Source organism: Schistocerca gregaria, chromosome 5, assembly GCF_023897955.1.
Source record: "Schistocerca gregaria isolate iqSchGreg1 chromosome 5, iqSchGreg1.2, whole genome shotgun sequence".
Classification (NCBI taxonomy): domain Eukaryota; kingdom Metazoa; phylum Arthropoda; class Insecta; order Orthoptera; family Acrididae; genus Schistocerca; species Schistocerca gregaria.
Genome location: NC_064924.1, coordinates 474,506,948 through 474,528,158, shown reverse-complemented (window position 1 = coordinate 474,528,158; position 21,211 = coordinate 474,506,948). Strand labels below are relative to the sequence as shown.

At 44.2% G+C, this 21,211-nt stretch overlaps 1 protein-coding gene across 1 annotated transcript in view; it reads left to right on the top strand.

Annotated features, from left to right (window-relative positions):
• The first annotated feature begins 1,090 nt into the window (after nucleotides 1-1,090).
• The window catches only part of LOC126272684 (cytochrome P450 6k1-like), a 116,211-nt gene continuing 96,090 nt past the window's right edge, over nucleotides 1,091-21,211 (top strand). The window contains exons 1-3 of the mRNA XM_049975701.1: nucleotides 1,091-1,224; nucleotides 2,216-2,442; nucleotides 18,308-18,546. Coding sequence (XP_049831658.1) covers nucleotides 2,223-2,442; nucleotides 18,308-18,546 — 459 coding nt within the window. The 5' untranslated portion in view covers nucleotides 1,091-1,224; nucleotides 2,216-2,222. The remainder of the gene's footprint in view (nucleotides 1,225-2,215; nucleotides 2,443-18,307; nucleotides 18,547-21,211) is intronic.

The following is a 21,211-nucleotide window of genomic DNA, read 5'->3' as shown; positions in this document are numbered from 1 at the left end:
GTCACACATTTATAAGTAGTGGCAGAGAAAGCTACCCGCGTGAGATGGTTGTGAGTGTATTGTATGAAAATTATTTCCAGCAGATGGTTGAATAAAGCAGAGCTTGAGGACCATGTCTTAGGCCCTCCGACTCACTAAAATACCCGACGTTCCCGAATCACTTAGCTTCGTTGAGGCAATCAGTGGTCATAAGACTACGAGAGCATCAGTGACTACGGGTATTGCAAGGGGTGCTAAAAATTGTAAGCTAATAATTTTCGCTAGCAAGATTGACAAAAGACAAATTACAGACTGTCCAAGAAATCAGAATGAAATATTTAGCTGTGAGAACGAAGATGTGGAGCACAAATGAATAAAACTCAAAACCTATGCCTTCGACAAATACGAGTATATACCGAACAAGGTTGTGTGGGATGGAAAACACCCATTGTGTTTCAACGGCCACGTAGAAAGTTGCTGCAAATTGAGCGAAGTCTAAGGCTGTTAGCCTTCCACAGCATTAATGCTACTAATTGAGAAAAATTAATTTTTGATAAGTTATATAACCAATATGAGAGTCTTACGGAATTGTGATGACAGTAACGGTCTCTTGAGGTAATTGAGTTTCATGACTGAGACGGAATCGGATCGTTTATTTTTTACGCTCAGAAAATTTTAGCCTCAGGGACAATTAGCCCATTACTTTTGAATACGTTGTTGGAGTGAACAGTGATCAATGTTGTTACAAATATTTGCTTGATCACAAATTACTTATTCATTCCGGTGACCGGTTTCGACCACAACTGTGGTCGTCTTCAGACCAATGAGTAAGAACCTCCTTCTGATGGTAAATTACTACTTACCGGAATGAATAAATAATTTGTGATCAAGACTGTTTTTGATAGTAAATATTTACAGTTACCCCAGGTTGTGAACCACTGAGTTAGACGCTGAAATCCGAAGCTAGAGAGTGTCTGATAATCATGTACAGCTGTTTCAAGCTCAGTGACGCTTTGTTAAGATCAGCAGACGGCGTTATCAGAAGCTTTGGTCTTCGCCGACGCGACAGAGTTGACCCGCGCTATAGTCACGATTTCGCAGCAGTGTCCCCACTCCCTCATATCCCCACTCTCGGACGCTGTGCTGTGCGTGAACTTACGTGTGTATAAAACAGTGACGCCAGACAAGAGCCGATTACTTTGCCACGGTTAAGTCAGCAGTATTCGTTTCGAACTTTTTCAAAAGGTAAGTCGAGTAACTGCAATTTACTTATGTTCAGTTTCCGCAGGGTGTCTTTTGTTTGATCAACATATGCTATTAAGAACCGTAATACTACATGCGTTGATTCACTTTATTACTGCTCTTGTTCTAAGTAAATAATTCGTATTGCAGACTTTCATTTGTTTCTGTTATGGTTACCACCACCTTACAATTAGTTTTGAATTTGTTTTGCGTATTGGTAAGTGAACGTTATACATTTGGAGATTCTATCGAATTACAGTCCTTTAATAGCAGTTGTACTAGTTCTTACTAGTAGACAATTTCAGATTTTAATTATTACATATCACAGTACTTTGTTTCTGATCCTGATGAAGATGCTACGTTCCAGTTAAGGCATCACAAATTTATGAACTCCAGTGCATGGACACAAGGCGTCGCGTTTAATACTGAATCGATAATGATGATGATGAAGATCAGTCTTCAGTAAAGTATGAAGTTAGGAGAGAGTGGTCGTTTAACTGTCAGAAGTAGGTGCACCTCTGAAAAGTAATCTTTTGCTTTTCTCTTTTTTATGGTATTACTCTTTGTACCACACGTTCTAATGTTTCATTATTTGCGAAACCATTACCACCCACCAACCCAATTTTTCGATATCGTAGATTGATGAATATTTTTCTACTTAATGTCTCATATTTTTCACTCTATTCAAATTTGTTTTCATTTTTATATGTAGGTACGTCATATTTTGACATGTTGAAATCGATATAATATCTAGTGTGAATATCTTTGTACTTATTGTGGAGCACAACAAATTGCTTTTTACACGTGAAACAGCTAGCAATGCACAGTGGAAGTCGAATAGTTTCAGATCAGTCGAACTCTGTTATGACAGTTCGTTTTCTTATCACAGACGTCATACGGCAAAAACGCTGTTTTAACTTTTTGTAAAGAGCGACAGCTGCAGTGACGATGTGCTGTAAGGACAATGGTGCTTAACATAAGTGCTTGGTTACAGAGGCACAATGGGTCTGTACCTAGACGGATGGCTGGAGGAGCTGGTGATCGCCCTATCGGCTGTCCTGCTGGTAATCTTTGTGCGCTTCCAGTGGGGGTACCAGTACTGGAAGAAGAAGGGCGTCCAATACGTGGAGCCGTCTGTCCCATTCGGCAACATGGGAAAGAGCATTCTGGGCCTGGAGAACTATGGAAACCTACTCCGTGACGTGTACGAGAAGGCAAAAGGTGAGCATTCTCTTTAGTACTGGATTAGTCAACAGGAATAACTTCATTATTATTATTATTATTATTATTATTATTACGGGCAAGTCTTTAGGTCCCGATTGTATACCGATTAGGTTCCTTTCAGATTACGCTGATACTATAGCTTCCTACTTAGCACTCATATACAACCGCTCGCTCACCGATAGATCTGTACCTACAAATTGGAAAATTGCGCAGGTCGCACCAGTGTTCAAGAAGGGTAGTAGGAGTAATCCATTTAACTACAGACCTATATCATTGACGTCGGTTTGCAGTAGGGTTTTGGAGCATATACTGTATTCAAACATTATGAATCACCACGAAGGGAACGATCTATTGACACGTAATCAGCATGGCTTCAGAAAACATCGCTCTTGTGCAACGCAGCTAGCTCTTTATTCGCACGAAGTAATGGCCGCTATCGACAGGGGATCTCAAGTTGATTCCGTATTTCTAGGTTTCCGGAAAGCTTTTGACACCGTTCCTCACAAGCGACTTCTAATCAAGCTGCGGAGCTATGGGGTATCGTCTCAGTTGTGCGACTGGATTCGTGATTTCCTGTCAGGAAGGTCGCAGTTCGTAGTAATAGACGGCAAATCATCGAGAAAAACTGAAGTGATATCAGGTGTTCCCCAAGGAAGCGTCCTGGGACCTCTGCTGTTCCTGATCTATATAAATGACCTGGGTGACAATCTGAGCAGTTCTCTTAGATTGTTCGCAAATGATGCTGTAATTTACCGTCTAGTAAGGTCATCCGAAGACCAGTATCAGTTGCAAAGCGATTTAGAAAAGATTGCTGTATGGTGTGTCAGGTGGCAGTTGACGCTAAATAACGAAAAGTGTGAGATGATCCACATGAGTTCCAAAAGAAATCCGTTGGAATTCGATTACTCGATAAATATTACAATTCTCAAGGCTGTCAATTCAACTAAGTACCTGGGTGTTAAAATTACGAACAACTTCAGTTGGAAGGACCACATAGATAATATTGTCGGGAAGGCGAGCCAAAGGTTGCGTTTCATTGGCAGGACACTTAGAAGATGCAACAAGTCCACTAAAGAGACGGCTTACACTACACTCGTTCGTCCTCTGTTAGAATATTGCTGCGCGGTGTGGGATCCTTACCAGGTGGGATTGACGGAGGACATCGAAAGGGTGCAAAAATGGCAGCTCGTTTTGTATTATCACGTTATAGGGGAGAGAGTGTGGCAGATATGATACACGAGTTGGGATGGAAGTCATTACAGCAAAGACGTTTTTCGGCGCGGCGAGACCTTTTTACGAAATTTCAGTCACCAACTTTCTCTTCCGAATGCGAAAATATTTTGTTGAGGCCAACCTACATAGGTAGGAATGATCATCAAAATAAAATAAGAGCAATCACAGCTCGAACAGAAAGGTTTAGGTATTCGTTTTTCCGGCTCGCTGTTCGGGAGTGGAGTAGTAGAGAGATAGTATGATTGTGGTTCGATGAACTCTCTGCCAAGCACTTAAATGTGAATTGCAGAGTATTCATGTAGATGTAGATTATTATTATTATTATTATTATCATCTCTGTTACAACGGATATAAATACAGTAAACTTCGACCCGTCAGTTCTTGAAACAATGCTTATTCATATAATACAACTTTCGAAACTTTTCAAGCTGATTTTCTGATGGGATACACATAAGCTACATGTTTATTTCTGTAGTGACATGCTCGGTAACGGCTCTGTACCATGAACATAGGCAAATATGTAGCCATATAAGCGTCAGTGTGGTGGCAGAAGTGCCTCCAACAGTTCTTCAGGGTTTTGTTCTATGTCCTAATTAAACCAACTCTGGGATTTCAAACTCTAGTGACGCTATAGAAAGTGTATCAGTTGGCAGTTCGACCCTGGTTTCAATCTGAAAGGGTTTCTTTATGACGCAGCCCCAGTATTAGTACTCCGGCAGCTGCGGCCGTATCCAATGACCTGTACCTCGCGAAAGGCAATGTTTTGCGACTACACTAAACAAACATACCGTTGATGTTCTAGGCAGCGATCGTTGACGTGGCGTATTTTGTGTCCGATATACGATTCATCTGGATTTATGAAATTTCCAGACGTCCTTATAGTCTCAGGTCGTCAGCTATTGGCTTGTGAGTTGCAGTTGTGCAACATCACTTCACTGTACATTATTTGCTGTCAAGACCATTGAACGGTGCAGGTTGCAGTTGTGCAACATCACTTCACTGTACATTATTTGCTGTGAAGCCCATTGAACGGTGCAGATTACATGGTGTTTATTTGCAACGTGATGGCTCAGTGGCTGCACGCTGAATCTTTCGTTGCCTACGAGAGTATGATGTTTCAACGCGAAGGTGCGCCACCTCACGCGGAAATTAATTAACTTAAGCTTATAATTAGCCTATATCCTCGTGTTGGTCATGAAGTGGCTGTCAAGTCTTATTGCCAGTGCTGTTGTCAGATACCTCACACATGGAAGTTTTGGATTTTTTTCCACAGAGTTACATGAAGTTGTAGGTGTATGAAACTAGGGTAAAAGCCGGCCAGGGTGGCCGAGCGGTTCTAGGCGCGATAGTCTGGAACCGCGCGACCGCTACGGTCGCAGGTTCGAATCCTGCCACGGGCATGGATGTATGCAATGTGCTTAGGTTAGTTAGGTTTAATTAGTTCTAAGTTCTAGTGGACTGGTGACCTTAGAAGTTAATTCCCATAGTGCTCAGAACCATTTGAACCATTTTTTAAACTAGATTAAAAGCTCGAGAGGAGCTGCCTGTCTCATTGTAAAATAGACAAAACGGATATTTAGGAGAGGGCAGCACAGCCTTTGGGCTGTTGTACTGCAGTATTAAGACTGGCGGTCGCCTTGTTGAACATTTATTGCGAGGTAAAATTGTTATAAAGCGTAAATTTTTTTTCAATGAAAAACTAAATACTCATTCATCTCCGACAATTATTTCCTTACCTGAAGGTACTTACTTTAACATTATCTACCATCTGAAAGAGTTTGAACTTAAAGGTTTGGACATTCTACATACAAATCACACTTGAAATTAAAAGGTGCTGCACAAAAATTACATTAACTCCAAGACTCCTTGTTCCTGAAATAGGAGTCAACGGAAAGGATGGTTCCATCTGAACATGCCAAGCAAGAAAACCAAACAATGCGACTAATGCGGCGTATAGCGCATTGTGAAGTAAGAGAAAAGTTAGAGAACTGGTGCAGTAGCGAAGCCATAATGTCAGATGTGTAAGCGAACAGCGCGTTCTGCTCAGAAACGTCCACAGACGTATTGATGATGGTGTCAAGGTAACACTCGCTCCCACGCCCCCACCCCCCCCCCCCCCTCCTCCCCTGTTCCCTGTTACGCAGGACATGGGGCAGTGTGACCAAAGTGTAACTTTCCAAGAAAGCTCGAATACAGGAAACATTTGTGCAAAATCAGTGGCAGATATCTATCTATTCGACTATATAAAGGGAAGATCGTATAAGTTGTTGTTCGATACATGACCGCAGGTATCCACGGCTAGCTGGAGCATATTGGGTACAGTGAATCTGAGCCCCCAACGCTTTAGATTAAGTAGTGTGCGTGGTAACAATGCTCATTCTCTGTTCCACATTGTTGGGTTGCTGAGTGCTAGGGAGAAACTTCTAAGTCTGCTTGGAATTTGGCACTACCGTACATGTTAGCTACGATGCCATTCTCGGTCTGGACTTCCTGATCAAACCTCACGTCAAAGCCGATCTACAACAGCATACAGTAGAATTGGATAGGGCATCATTCCGTCATAGTTCTACTGCTGGAAGACCCAAACCGTCGCAAGCAACAACTGAGACATCGGGTAAGCCAAGCGTACGTGGATTCTTAGACTCGGTTCAGGGGATGCGATATTGAAAGGCGCAGGAAGGCTGATCTGGATGAACATAGGATCTGATATGCCAATTAATGCTTTATGTGTGGTAGAGGCATTGCCACGTGATGAGAAAATGGATCAGGCACTATGTTAGGTATGATGTAGTTTACAATACGTGCAGGAGGTTGGTGGTATCAGAGTTGTACCTTTCAGTATAGATGATTTTGGTTCACAGAATGTGAGGTTATCAAAAGATATACTGACAGCTCACTTAGAAATGTCAGAAGATTGATTATATAGGGAATTCGATGTAGGATAGTACACTACTGGCCATTAAAATTGGTACACCACGAAGATGACGTGCTATAGGCGCGAAAGTTACCCGCCAGGAAGAAGATGCTGTGATATGCAAATGATTAGCTTCTCAGAGCTTACGTGAGGAAAGTTTCCAACCGATATCTCAAACACAAACAGCAGTTGACCGGCGTTGCCAAGTGAAACGTTGTTGTTATGCCTCGTGTAAGGAGGAGAAATGCGTACCATCACATTTCCGACTTTGATAAAGGCCGGATTGTAGCCTATCGCGATTGCGGTTTATCGTATCGTGACATTGCTGCTCGCGTTGTCGAGATCGAATGACTGTTAGCAGAATATGGAATCGGTGGGTTCAGGAGGGTAATACGGAACGCCGCGCTGCATCCCAACAGCCTCGTACCACTAGCAGTCGAAATGACAGGCATCTTATCCGTATGGCTGTAGCGGCTCGTACAGCCACGTCTCGATCCCTGAGTCAACAGATGGGGACGTTTGCAAGACTACAACCATCTGCACGAACAGTTCGACGACGTTTGCATCAGCATAGACTATCATCTCGGATGACGTCATTTTTTCGGATGAATCCAGGTTCTGTTTACTATAGACCTATATCTCTGACGTCGATCTGTTGTGGAATTTTAAAACATGTTTTTTGCTCGAGTATCATGTCGTTTTTGGAAACCCAGAATCCAGTCTGTAGGAATCAGCATGTATTCCGGAAGCAGCGATTGTGTGAGACCCAACTCGCTTTATTTGTTCATGAGACCCAGAAAATATTAGATACAGGGCCCCAAGTAGATGCTATTTTCCTTCACTTCCGGAAGGCGTTCGATACAGTTCCGCACTGTCGCCTGATAAACAAAGTAAGAGCCTACGGAATATCAGACCAGCTGTGTGGCTGGATTGAAGAATTTTTATCAAACAGAATACAGCATGTTGTTATCAATGGAGAGACGTCCACAGACGTTAAAGTAACCTTTGGCGTGCCAGAGGGGAGTGTTATGGGACCATTGCTTTTCACAATATATATAAATGACCTAGTAGATAGTGTCGGAGGTCCCATGCGGCTATTCGCGGATGATGCTGTAGCATACAGAGAAGTTGCAGCATTAGAAAATTGTAGCGAAATACAGGAAGATCTGCAGCTAATAGGCACTTGGTGCAGGGAGTGGCAACTGACCCTTAACATAGACAAATGTAATGTATTGCGAATACATAGAAAGAAGGATCCTTTATTGTATGATTATATGATAGAGGAACAAACACTGGTAGCACCTACTTCTGTAAAATATATGGGAGTATGCTTGCGGAACGATTTGAAGTGGAATGATCAAATAAAATTAATTGTTGGTAAGGCGGGTACCAGGTTGAGATTCATTGGGATAGTCCTTAGAAAAGGTAGTCCATCAACAAAGGAGGTGGCTTACAAAACACTCGTTCGACGTATACTTGAGTATTGCTCATCAGTGTGGGATCTGTACCAGATCGTGTTGACAGAGGAGATAGAGAAGATCCAAAGATGAGCGGCGCGTCTCGTCACAGGGTTATTTGGTAATCGTGATAGGGTTACGGAGATGTTTCACAAACTCAAGTGGCAGACTCTGCAGGAGAGGCGCTCTGCATCGCGGTGTAGCTCGCTCGCCAGGTTTCGAGAGGGTGCGTTTCTGGATGAGGTACCGAATATACTGCTTCCCCCTACTTATACCTCCCGTGGAGATCACGAATGTAAAATTAGAGAGATTAGAGCGCGCACGGAGGCTTTCAGACAGTCGTTCTTGCCGCTACTGGAACAGGAAAGGGAGGTAATGACAATGTCACGTAAAGTACCCTCCGCCACACAGCGTTGGGTGACTTGTGGAGTATAAATGTAGATGTAGATGTAGATGTAAATCATGGCTGCGGTTACCCTTGACGCTAAATCACAGAGAGGAGTGCCTGCGATGGTCTACTTAACGACGAACCTGAGTGCACGAATGACAAAACGTCATTTTTTCGGATGAATCCAGGTTCTGTTTACAGCATCATGGTCGCATCGATTTTTGGCGACATCGCGGTGAACGCGCTTTGGAAGCGTGTATTCGTCATCGCCATACTGGCGTATCACCCAGCGCGATGGTATGGGGTGCCATTGGTTACACGTCTCGGTCATCTCTTGTTCGCATTGACGGCAGTTTGAACACTGGACGTTACATTTCAGATCTATTACGACCCGTGGATCTACCGTTCATTCGATCCCTGCGAAACCCTACATTTCAGCAGGATAACGCACGACCGCATGTTGCAGGTCCTGTGCGGGCCTTTCTGGATACAGCAAATTTTCGACTGCTGCCGTGGCCAGCACATTCTTTAGATCTCTCACCAATTGAAAACGTCTGGTAAATGGTCGCCGAGCAAGTGCCTCGTCACAATACGCCAGTCACTACTCTTGATGAACTGTGGTATCGTGTTGAAGCTGCATGGGCAGCTGTACCTGTACACGCCATCCAAGCTCTGTTTCACTTAATACCCAGGCGTATCAAGGCCGTAATTACGGCCAGGGGTGTTTGTTCTGGGTACTGATTTCTCAGGATCTATGCACCCAAATTACGTGAAAATTTAATCACGTGTCAGTTTTATACATTTGTCCAATGAATACCCGTTTACCATCCGCATTTCTTCTTGGTGTAGCAATTTTAATGGCCAGTAGTGTAGAAGCCAGGACAGCATCTAAATGTTACTGCAGTAAGAGGGGAGACACCCTACCTGAAATGGGATGGCAGAGTAACTATCAAGAAGTTACTGGATAAAGATACAGGATTCTTTAACCCATCTTGGCGATTGCCAACCCTTCACTGGGAGGACGTCACTTTCATACAAGAAACCACAGCGAGTCCTACATTATTTACAACCTGTGTTGGAGGATTTTTAACATATTGCCAATTGTGAATACAAACAACCGTTAGCTGCAGAATGGAATGACAACAATGAAAAATTATGCATGTCCAAAGGTATATTGCATCATAATTGGGTATAACACTGGCTGTACAATATTGTGTTTATCCCCTGACACCAGGCAAGTGACTTCCACGTAAAATGTCTTGCCTGTATGGCAATATATATAATCGATGTAGACACATGGTTGACGACATGTGGAAGTTTGAGTCTGACCATGAGTTGTGCACATATAATCAAATGGCAATACAACCACTCATGATAAGCAGGAAATGTGTGTTCGATTCCGGGTCCAGCATAAGTTTCCATTGTCGTTATTCCATTCTACAGCTGATGGTTGTCTAAATTCGCAACTGCGAATACACTGAAAGTAACGATTGGTTTACCTACATGACCACAATAGTATTCTCCAAGGACATTCAGGAACGCATGATGTGTCTGAAAATTATTTGAACAGTGGCGTGCAGAATGGTCGACCCTCAGTTAACAGAAGTGCCACTACATACTGAAGGATGTCTGCTGTCTAGGCCCAACTGCTGATGAGGATGATGCATTTACCATGCCTAGCATGGTAAAGGTTTTACAGTTATATCTCAGAATCACCAATTTCTATTCAAGATACAGCCCGAATTTTGTAGCTGTAGCAAGACCTCTCTGAGCACTTCTAAACAAAAACAAGAAAGGAGTAAATTTTCGCTTGGCTCTGGATTGTGAGGGATCATTTAAGTCGTTGAGGGAATTACTGACCACTAGTCCCATCCTCAGTTTTCTTTACCATCAAAAACAGTAAATCTTGCCTTGTGACCCGAGCAGTCACACTTTATGCTGTGTCCTAAGCTGAGAGGCAGACGGTAAAGACACCATAGCCTATGCTTCCTTACAACTAATAAAGCAGAGGGATATTATTCAGTTACACGAAAGGAAATGCTGATGCTAATTTTTGGCATCACATATTTTCCAAATGCATGCACGACATTTAAAGTTTTATAGTTGCTTCTGGGATTAACGGATCCTACAGTCTGTTTAACCCCATTGGGCCTCACAGATAGGCAAATCTGACTTTGAGGTAGTTCATCATCCAGGAAAATCTTACAGCGTTGTGACCATGTTAAGTCACTGAATACATGCTGTAGACTGCACTGTAATAGGCATTGAAGACATGTAAAGAGCTCATGCTCCTGATGGTCAGAAGTTCACGAAACAAGCACAGATCACCTCTGACAGTTTATTTCTTTACAAGCAAGCACGATGCGTTCGGCGCTTTGTTGTATCAGCTAGTTTAGACAATGAAGTAATTAGGCAATTCTACAATTCCATCTTCAGTGGACATAGGAAGAATGAGCCACAGATCACTGCAGTGCAGAAATTACTGGTGGCCATAGAGAAAACACTTTGAGTGTTACATGAGAAATCATCCTCTTTACACTCAAAGAGCTGTCTTGACCAGCCAGCGAATTCAACTGCAAAGACAGATTGGGGCAGAGACGCCATTCCAAATGACTGGATTTGATATCCTATGTCCATCTGCACAAACATGAGCAGGGAACTAATATGTACTAACCACCATTGATCAATTCTTGGATTCCTTGGTCATGAATGCCATACCAGACCAACATGCAGAAACAGTGAATCCAGCTTTGGTAAACCAATGGTTATTGAAATTTAGCATGCCACAGACGATAACAATTGACCAATAATTGATGAAGGCATGAACATTGTGTCAGAGTTACTGAATCACTTACGTCGACTATTACACACAAAGAAGCTCTGCATAAGTGCCCTTTGCCCACAAGCAAACTGCACTATCGATAGAGTCCATAGGACACAGAGAAAATGCTATGTTATAACATAAAGAGTAGACACGATGATTTAAAAACTCTCCTGGACTTGGTCAAAGGCATGCACTACTCGAAAATCCACAAACCCCTATCCTTTCGTACTATGACGCTATTTTTTGTCAAAAAATGTCCTCACCTTCCGAACTACGTCAACTTTCTCCAGGTGTTTGGGATTTTATTAATAGATTAAAAATTATCTGGTGTCAGTTGAATACGAAGGCTCTAGAAAGACTGGAAAGCACTCACAATTAAAAAAACAAAAAACAAATTGCCTAAAATATCATGCCATAGAGCGGATAAAGCTATCTAGCCCTCAAGTTCCAAAGGGACAACTTAATAAGTTTATTCCGTGGTATCAAGGACCTTATCACGTAGCCGATATTACATCCCCAGTTAATGTTATAATAAATCTCCTGGCCCCAGTCACATTTGGCTCCTTCCAAAAGGGAAAGAACGAATTAAAGAGAACATGAGGAAGAAAGGTAGAATCAACCCACCGAATCAGGGTGTACCTGAAATTGTTCCAACACATCCACATACACTAAGATCATGAGGCAACCTTGGCAGTTGATTTTTAGTATTTGCTCATTAATTATGAGAGATGTTTGCAAGTGCTTATTCCGGTTATGTCTGAGTTCTTGTCGTTTTTATGACAAAGGCTCATAGGAAACATTTGTGTTTAGGTAATTGGTTAGAAGACTTTGTGTGTCAGTAGAACATTAGTGTGTATAATTTAATTTAGAATCAAGCCATTGATGCTAGATGGTGCAGTATGCTTTTTCTTTGATAAATATGTGGTTCCTTTACAAGTAGATAAGCGGGTAGGAAGTACATTGGCGGTAAATGAGACTGGATATATGTACATGTGACCAACTTTGCCATTTCAATTTAAGGTTAAGAATTCCTCATAACAGTTGTCTTATAGATCAGTTCAGTCATTCAGGATGCCGAGGAATTTGAGGAAGTAATATTCTCTGCAGTAAAATTACTGTCTGCCAGAAAGTAAATACACACTGTACGTGAATCGTGCGAGCAACTATGGTTGGCTGTGGGGAGCCTGCTCCAGGGAGGGCAGGAGGACAGGGAAACCGAATTTTCCCAGAAGGTAGGGTCACCCTGGCTGTACCTAAACTGACAGTGGTCATTGGTCATTGTCACATGCTGCGACCAAAGACACTCCAGCGGAGCCCAGCATACAACTATAGGGGCAGAGATTTCTGATAACAGGTATAAGATGCGACATTTCATTCACTCCCTTACAGTTACCTGCCACTAATACCGGAAACACAATCTAAACAATAATTACTCGTTAATTTTCCTACCAGAAGACTCTTCTAGATTTTGTAAAAGAAAAAACTGACTTTCTTAAAAGCTTCGTTAGAACAAACGCTTCAGGGTACCCTAGACCAGATGATAGCAGCACAAAATGGTCACATGACAATGACAAGTCTGCTCGATCACGTGAGAAAACACCAAGCCAAACATCAAACAGACACATAAATGTAGGGACCAGTGCATCAGCAGGTTGCATACTACTAACAGTAATAAGTATAGTGTACTGCCACATCAGCTGTAGAGTTCCCCAAACACCACCCCTCCAAATCCTCCATAGTAGTCGCATCGTCAACATAGACCCACACTCAGTGAGTGTATGTAGCAGTGGAAAGAAAACTAGGGATCTAGAGATTCACTTGTGAGCCACTTGCTAGAGCGGTCAGTAAGGAAAAAAACTGTGAACGGCGCTATAGATAAAGTAACACCGTGAGTAAAAGTGGAAATGTTGGATGTATATAGCTGTATGTAAACCATGGTCTGTGTTTGAGCCAAAATCTGGGATTGGATTTTTTTCTGAATGGAGGAAGGATTTCAATGGGATAAAGGCACAACAAAACTTGGAGCAGAAGATGAAGCCCAGAATAGTATTGAGGCCACAGCCAGACGCAGGCACTGGTCACTGAACCGTGTGACCAACACCTGTGTTACATGTACCAAACCACCCCACCAGACATCACCCCTGTTAACACAACAAAGTCAGCAGAAGTGCCATCTCCGCAATCAACACTGTGGCTGCAGCAATATGACTGAGCAAACTTCCACATCTAAGTCCTTGTCCCCACTTCAAACTTCTCCCTGTGACCAATGATTACATCTCTTCTGTATCTGTCACCACTGACAGTTTAGATTTAACCACTGATCATGTCTGTATTGAAAATCTGGATTTAAATTCTCAGGTCCAGCCTGTCAATGTCCTTCACAGCTGGGCTGTCCAATGGTGCGCAGTCGCCACCATATCTATGAGGCTGCCTCCTCCAGGCCGTCAACCCTACGGCTACTGCCTGAGAGCTCAGCCCTAGCACAATCAGCCAATCCTCCAGCCGGCCTCATGCCACCACTGTCCGCCGCCAAGCTCTGTCAGCGGAGTCACTCGCTACTCCCTGTGAGGAATGACAGCATTGGCATATTCTTACCAGCTCACTTGGGTCCGAGGATCATCTACCATCGTCAGCAGTCTGTTTCAAAAGCGCGGAACTATGTCTGATCAAGGTCGTCAATAAAGTGTTCTAGCAGAGAGCAGCCTGTCCAGGCCTTACATCAACAACACCATTAGAATTTTCATTGTAGTTAATGATGTCCGCTACGCAACATTTCATTTTCTTTCTCTTATTTTATCAGATTTCCCCGTCGTACCTTGTGATCTGAACTTGTTTCGCTTAGGTTGACCCTTCATTTATGCGACTCTTTTTATCGGTAATGTACCGATCAACTATTGACTTCGAATGTCTATATTTGTCGAATTACTGGTCTTCATAAGATCGATTACTGACCTATCAGCTTAGCTTATAAGATACGAAAGTTATGTCTTTGTGTGGCGACTTCATCTGTCCAACTACATCCCCGCTACTGCGTACAAGGGAACATATTTTGCGCACACTTTCGCTGCTTCTTACAGAGGCATTACATCTGTGGCATATAACTCGGTAAACGGTGAATTTGTAATATAGCTATACAGGGTGAGCATCAGTAAAACCGACAATGAAATGTTCTATCAGCACGTGTCTGGAAGTGCATCGTTGCCATGGAAGTTGGCACTGACGAATGTCAGTTCCTCTGACCACGTGCAGCGTGTTCTTTGTGTGTTGCAGGCTGTGTGACTGACGCAACGTACTGTAAGCAGCAGAATGGCTCGGTATTCATGTGGGGAACAAGAATTACCCTCGCAGTCACAAAACACGTCACACAAAATTTCAAGCTTTTTTTGGACGTTTGTTAGATCAAGGGTGCTTTCAGACCGAGAATGTGCAGGGAAGCGGTGAACTGTGCGTACAGAAGATTTGGAGGATCGGGTTCTACAGGATATTGAAACGAACCCTATTACAGATTCCTGGCAAGGGCCCAGCAACATGGTATAAGCTGAAGTACGATTATCTGTATCCTGCGTTACAACCGCTACTGTCGCTATTGCCTGTAAAACCACAGACGCCACTTTGAACGTCTGTTGTGACGTGGATGAGATGCAGCTCTGTACTGTGTTCTGGGACGATTTGTTGTCATTGCACCCACACCGTCCACTTCTGGACACATTTTCGTAGAACTTTTTTCTTCCATTTCCAGTCGGGAAGCCGTCCCTGCAGTTGCTCGGTTTCATTAATCTTCACCCTGAATACATTATACTGAGAAAACTCTTAATATGTGCCCTGTTAAAAAATTATTGAAATACGTTTTATTAAAATGTGTCCATACCAAATGAACAGTTACCCATGGGAGTAGCTTATACACTACTGGCCACTAAAATTGCTACATCAAGAAGCAATGCATATCATAAACTGGTATTCATTGGACAAATATACACTCCTGGAAATTGAAATAAGAACACCGTGAATTCATTGTCCCAGGAAGGGGAAACTTTATTGACACATTCCTGGGGTCAGATACATCACATGATCACACTGACAGAACCACAGGCACATAGACACAGGCAACAGAGCATGCACAATGTCGGCACTAGTACAGTGTATATCCACCTTTCGCAGCAATGCAGGCTGCTATTCTCCCATGGAGACGATCGTAGAGATGCTGGATGTAGTCCTGTGGAACGGCTTGCCATGCCATTTCCACCTGGCGCCTCAGTTGGACCAGCGTTCGTGCTGGACGTGCAGACTGCGTGATGCGTGAGACGACGCTTCATCCAGTCCCAAACATGCTCAATGGGGGACAGATCCGGAGATCTTGCTGGCCAGGGTAGTTGACTTACACCTTCTAGAGCACGTTGGGTGGCACGGGATACATGCGGACGTGCATTGTCCTGTTGGAACAGCAAGTTCCCTTGCCGGTCTAGGAATGGTAGAACGATGGGTTCGATGACGGTTTGGATGTACCGTGCACTATTCAGTGTCCCCTCGACGATCACCAGAGGTGTACGGCCAGTGTAGGAGATCACTCCCCACACCATGATGCCGGTTGATGGCCCTGTATGCCTCGGTCGTATGCAGTCCTGATTGTGTCGCTCACCTGCACGGCGCCAAACACGCATACGACCATCATTGGCACCAAGGCAGAAGCGATTCTCATCGCTGAAGACGACACGTCTCCATTCGTCCCTCCATTCACGCCTGTCGCGACACCACTGGAGGCGGGCTGCACGATGTTGGGGCGTGAGCGGAAGACGGCCTAACGGTGTGCGGGACCGTAGCCAAGCTTCATGGAGACGGTTGCGAATGGTCCTCGCCGATACCCCAGGAGCAACAGTGTCCCTAATTTGCTGGGAAGTGGCGGTGCGGTGGCCTACGGCACTGCGTAGGATCCTACGGTCTTGGCGTGCATCCGTGCGTCGCTGCGGTCCGGTCCCAGGTCGACGGGCACATGCACCTTCCGCCGACCGCTGGCGACAACATCGATGCACTGTGGAGACCTCACGCCCCACGTGTTGAGCAATTCGGCGGTACGTCCACCCGGCCTCCAGCATGCCCACTATACGCCCTCGCTCAAAGTCCGTCAACTGCACATACGGTTCACATCCACGCTGTCGCGGCATGTTACCAGTGTTAAAGACTGCGATGGAACTCCGTATGCCACGGCAAACTGGCTGACACTGACGGCGGCGGTGTACAAATGCTGCGCAGCTAGCGCCATTCGACAGCCAACACCGCGGTTCCTGTTGTGTCCGCTGTGCCGTGCGTGTGATCATTGCTTGTACAGCCCTCTCGAAGTGTCCGGAGCAAGTATGGTGGGTCTGACACACCGGTGTCAAGGTGTTCTTTTTTCCATTTCCAGGAGTGTATTATACTAGTACTGATATGTGATTACATTTACACGCAATTTGGGTGCATAGATCCTGAGAAATCACTACCCAGAACAACCACCTCTGGCCGTAATAACGGCCTAGATACGCCTGGGCATTGAGTCAACAGAGCTTGGATGGCGTGTACAGCTACAGCTGCCCATGCAACTTCAACACGAGACCACAGTTCATCAAGAGTAGCGACTGGCGTATTGTGACGAGCCAGTTGCTCGGCCACCATTGACCAGACGTTTCCATTTGGTGAGACATCTGGAGACTGTGCTGGCCAGAGCAGCAGTCGAACATTTTCTGTATCCAGAAAGGCCCGTACAGGACCTGCAACATGCGGTTGTTGGATTTCCAGCTGAAATGTAGGGTTTCTCAGGGATCGAAGGAAGGGTAGAGCCACGGGTCGTAACACATCTGAATGTAACGTCCACTGTTCAAAGCGCCGTCAATGCGAACAGGAGGTGACCGAGACGTGTAACCAATGGCACCCCATACCATCATGCCGGGTGATACGCCAGTATGGTGAAGACGAACACACGCTTCCAATGTGCGTTCAGCACGATGTCGCCAAATACGGATGCCACCATCACTATGCTTAAGCAGAACCCGGATTCATCAGAAAAAATGACGTTTCGCCATTCATGCATACAGGTTCGTCGTTGAGTACACCATCGCAGGCGCTCCTGTCTGTGATGCAGCATCAAGGGTAACCGAAGCCAATGTCTCCGAGCTGATAGTCCATGCGGCTGCAAACGTCGTCGAACTGTTCGTGTAGACGGTTGTTGTCTTGCAAACGTTCCCATCTGTTGACTCAGGGATCGAGACGTGGCTGCACGATCCGTTACAGCTATGCGGATAAGATGCCTGTCATCTCGACTGCTAGTGATACGAGGCCGTTGGGATCCAGCACGGCGTTCCGTATTACCCTCCTGAACCCGCCGATTCCGAATTCTGCTAACAGTCATTGGATCTCGACCAACGCGAGCAGCAATGTCGCGATACGATAAACCGCAATCACGATAGGCAACAATCCGTCCTTTATCAAAGTCAGAAACGTGATGGTACGCTTTTCTCCTCCTTACGCGGGGCATCACAACAACGTTTCACCAGGCAATACCGGCAATTGCTGTTTGTGTATGGGAAATTGGTTGGGAACGTTCCTCATGTCAGCACGTTGTAGGTCGTTGTAGGTGTCGCCACCGGCGCCAGCGTAGTATGAATGCTCTAAGAAGCTAATAATTTGCATATCACAACATTTGCTTCCTGTCAGTTAAATTTCGCGTCTGTAGAACGTCATATTCATGATAGAGCAATTTTAATGGCCAGTAGTGTATATACTATCTATACTGACAGATCCTCAGATACTTTCGGTATCAGCTTAATTTCGGTCCTGGTGCGACTGAACCACGGCCTGTGTTCTATCGTCTGGAAAGGACCAAAGCTGTCCGAAACAGGTTATTTCGTTAGACGTAAAAATGGTGGTGCTAAATATTCAGATTATTCTAAATTAAGTAACTCCTTTCGTCTCCAGCTCGACAGAAACGTCATTGTTTCCTCAAATACATTTACCCTTACCAAAAGTGAACCAGGTTAGTGGGTGGACATACAGCAGTTTTATTATTATAATTTTAGGTAAACGGTTCATTGGGCTCTACTCGGTTCTACATCCTGTGCTTCTCGTTCGGGATCCTGAACTTATTCGCCAGATCCTGATAAAGGACTTCGGTTCATTTCACGAGCGAGGTGTTTACTTGGACTACGAGGAGCCGCTCAACAGACAGCTGTTCTTCCTACCGTCTTCTGAATGGCGCCACCGCAGGGTCAAACTGACGCCCGCGTTCACCTCTGGCAAACTAAAAGGGATGTTCCAGGTGAGCGGAATAGCAGCTGCAGCAGTATAAGTACTGCACAGCTACGTACATACACACTTTGAGTTTTTAGTGTCCGTGTGTGTGTGTGTGTGTGTGTGTGCGTGTGTGTGTGTGTGTGTGTGTGTGTGTGTGTGTGTGTGTGTGTGTGTGATTGGAGAGAGAGAGAGAGAGAGAGAGAGAGAGAGAGAGAGAGAGAGAGAGATAGCGATAGAGCAAGAGCGACATCGAGAGTGGGAGAGAAATACAATATATATACGTTTTAATATCGCTGCATGTACAAATGAATTTTTTTTATCGTATCATTTTATTAAATATAATAGAAAAACTGTATTGATGTGTGTCTGATCGTTTATCACATGTTTGTTCTTAGCAATGGCACTCTAAATATTACAGTTTTCCTGTTTTGGTTAGCGGAAATTGTTGTGGTTGTTTGTTCTGATTGTTTCCCCAATTTACAAAGAATCCTGTTGGACGAACATCCGCAACTGAGCGTTATACTAGAGGTCGAAAATACCGCTTCAGTTGTAAATTTATTTTATTATCACGACCGGTTTCGGGCTCTCAATAAACCCACCCTCAGGTGTCGCGAACGTGCTGTGGCCCCCGAGCGCTGCGGTGGGCGTGTATTAGGCGCGATTTACTACCTGTGAGATCACGGTAACACGTTTTAAAATTCCTGCCTGTAATGACTATGTGTTCTTACATCACAATTTTAAGATTCATGTTTGTGTACTCCAGAATTTCCCCCCGTGATTGTTGATTGGCTTAAGTTTGCCTGGCACATGCGCACAGTTTGATATCCTAGTTAGAACTGTTCCCTTAGTATGTTTGCCACTCTGTGTGTTAACTTACACTGAGGTCACAGAAGTCATTGGATAGGGATATGCACATACACAGATGGCGGTAGAATCACGTACGCAAGTTATCAAAGGAAACTCGATTGGCGCAGATTGGCAGATTGTACTCAAGTGATTTATGTTAAAAGATTTCAGACGTAATTATGGCCGTACGACGGGAATTAGCGGACTTTGAACGCGGAATGGCAGTTGAATGGGACATTCTATTTCAGAAGTCGTTAGGGATTTCAAACGTCCGAGATCAACAGTGTCAAGAGTGTTCTGAGAAGACCAAATTTCAGTCATTACAACTCGCCAAGAACAACACAGTGCCCGACTACCTCCGCGATCCACCGAGAGCCGCAGCGTTTACGTACAGCTGTCAGTGCTAACAGACAAGCAATACTGCATGAAATAACCAAAGAAATCAAAGTGGGACCTACGATTAACGCTTCCTTTAGGACAGTGGGGCGAAATCTGACTTTCTCCACGGAGCACTGGGCAGCCTCCACAATGTGGCCATCGCGTCACACGTTCTGTTTACTGCTAGAGGTCTGAGCAAGTAAGAGAAATAATATTCGGATTCATATCTATTTGTATGAAAATACTGTAAACCACTTTAACCTAAACGCTACGCTGCAACCTGACACTAGCTTGGCCCTTGGTTTTAACTTTCATCTGCTACAGTTGGGCCTCGTAGTTTGGATCCCACAGTCAGATAAGGTAGAGGCCGACTATGACCACATTTTAACACGACACAACATAGTCTTTTGATGTTCTTGTGGCGTTTCTTTAGTTACAAGGCACAGGAATAGGCTGTGGTGTCAGTAACAACAAACGACAAGGCACAGCTTCACACCGGGAGGATGCACCACTGCATATCGATTTCTCACCACCCGCTACCACCCGTCCCTCAATAGCCCACCCTAATAGCAACAGTAGGAGAAACCAGTGAACGAAACGAGTGTATGTTAATTTCGATTAAGACAATCAACCTTGAAATAACATTTTCTTTGAACGCATAAACTTCTAATGATGAGTAAAAGATGCTTCTAACGTGTTGCAATATGTTAATTGAAACATTAGTCTTTTTTGTAGACGGTTATTACTAGAGCATATTAAAATCTATAAAGAAATGCGCCTCCAGCCATTGACTGATTACAAAGATAGGCTAACTGTAATCTTATCAAGTCAGCATAAGGTTTTAATATACTGGTGGAAACGCTGTCACAAGAGAATTACTTCTTTTTTATGACATGACCAATGTAGTAGTTACATTAGGGGCTCTATAGGGTGAGAAACCAGATGGCAGTTATAAGAGTCGAGGGACATGAAAGGGAAGCAGTGGTTGCGAAGGGAGTGAGACAGCATTGTAGCCTCTCCCCGATGTTATTCAATCTGTATATTGAGCAAGCAGTAAAGGAAAATAAAAGAAAAATTCGGAGTAGGTATTAAAAACCATGGAGAAGAAATAAAAACATTGAGGTTCGCCGATGAAATGGTTCAAATGGCTCTGAGCACTATGGGACTTAACTTCTGAGGTCATCAGTCCCCTAGAACTTTGAAATACTTAAACCTAACTAACCTACAGACATCACATACAGCCATGCCCGAGGCAGGATTCGAACCTGCGACCGTAGTGGTCGCGCGGTTCAAGACTAAAGCGCCTAGAACCGCTCGGCCACTCCGGCCGGCTTCGCCGTTGACATTGTAATAGTGTCAGAGACAGCGAAGGACTTGGAAGAGCAGTTGAACGGAATGGACAGTGTCCTGAACGGAGGATATAAGATGAACATCAACAAAAGCAAAATGAGGATAATGGGATCTAG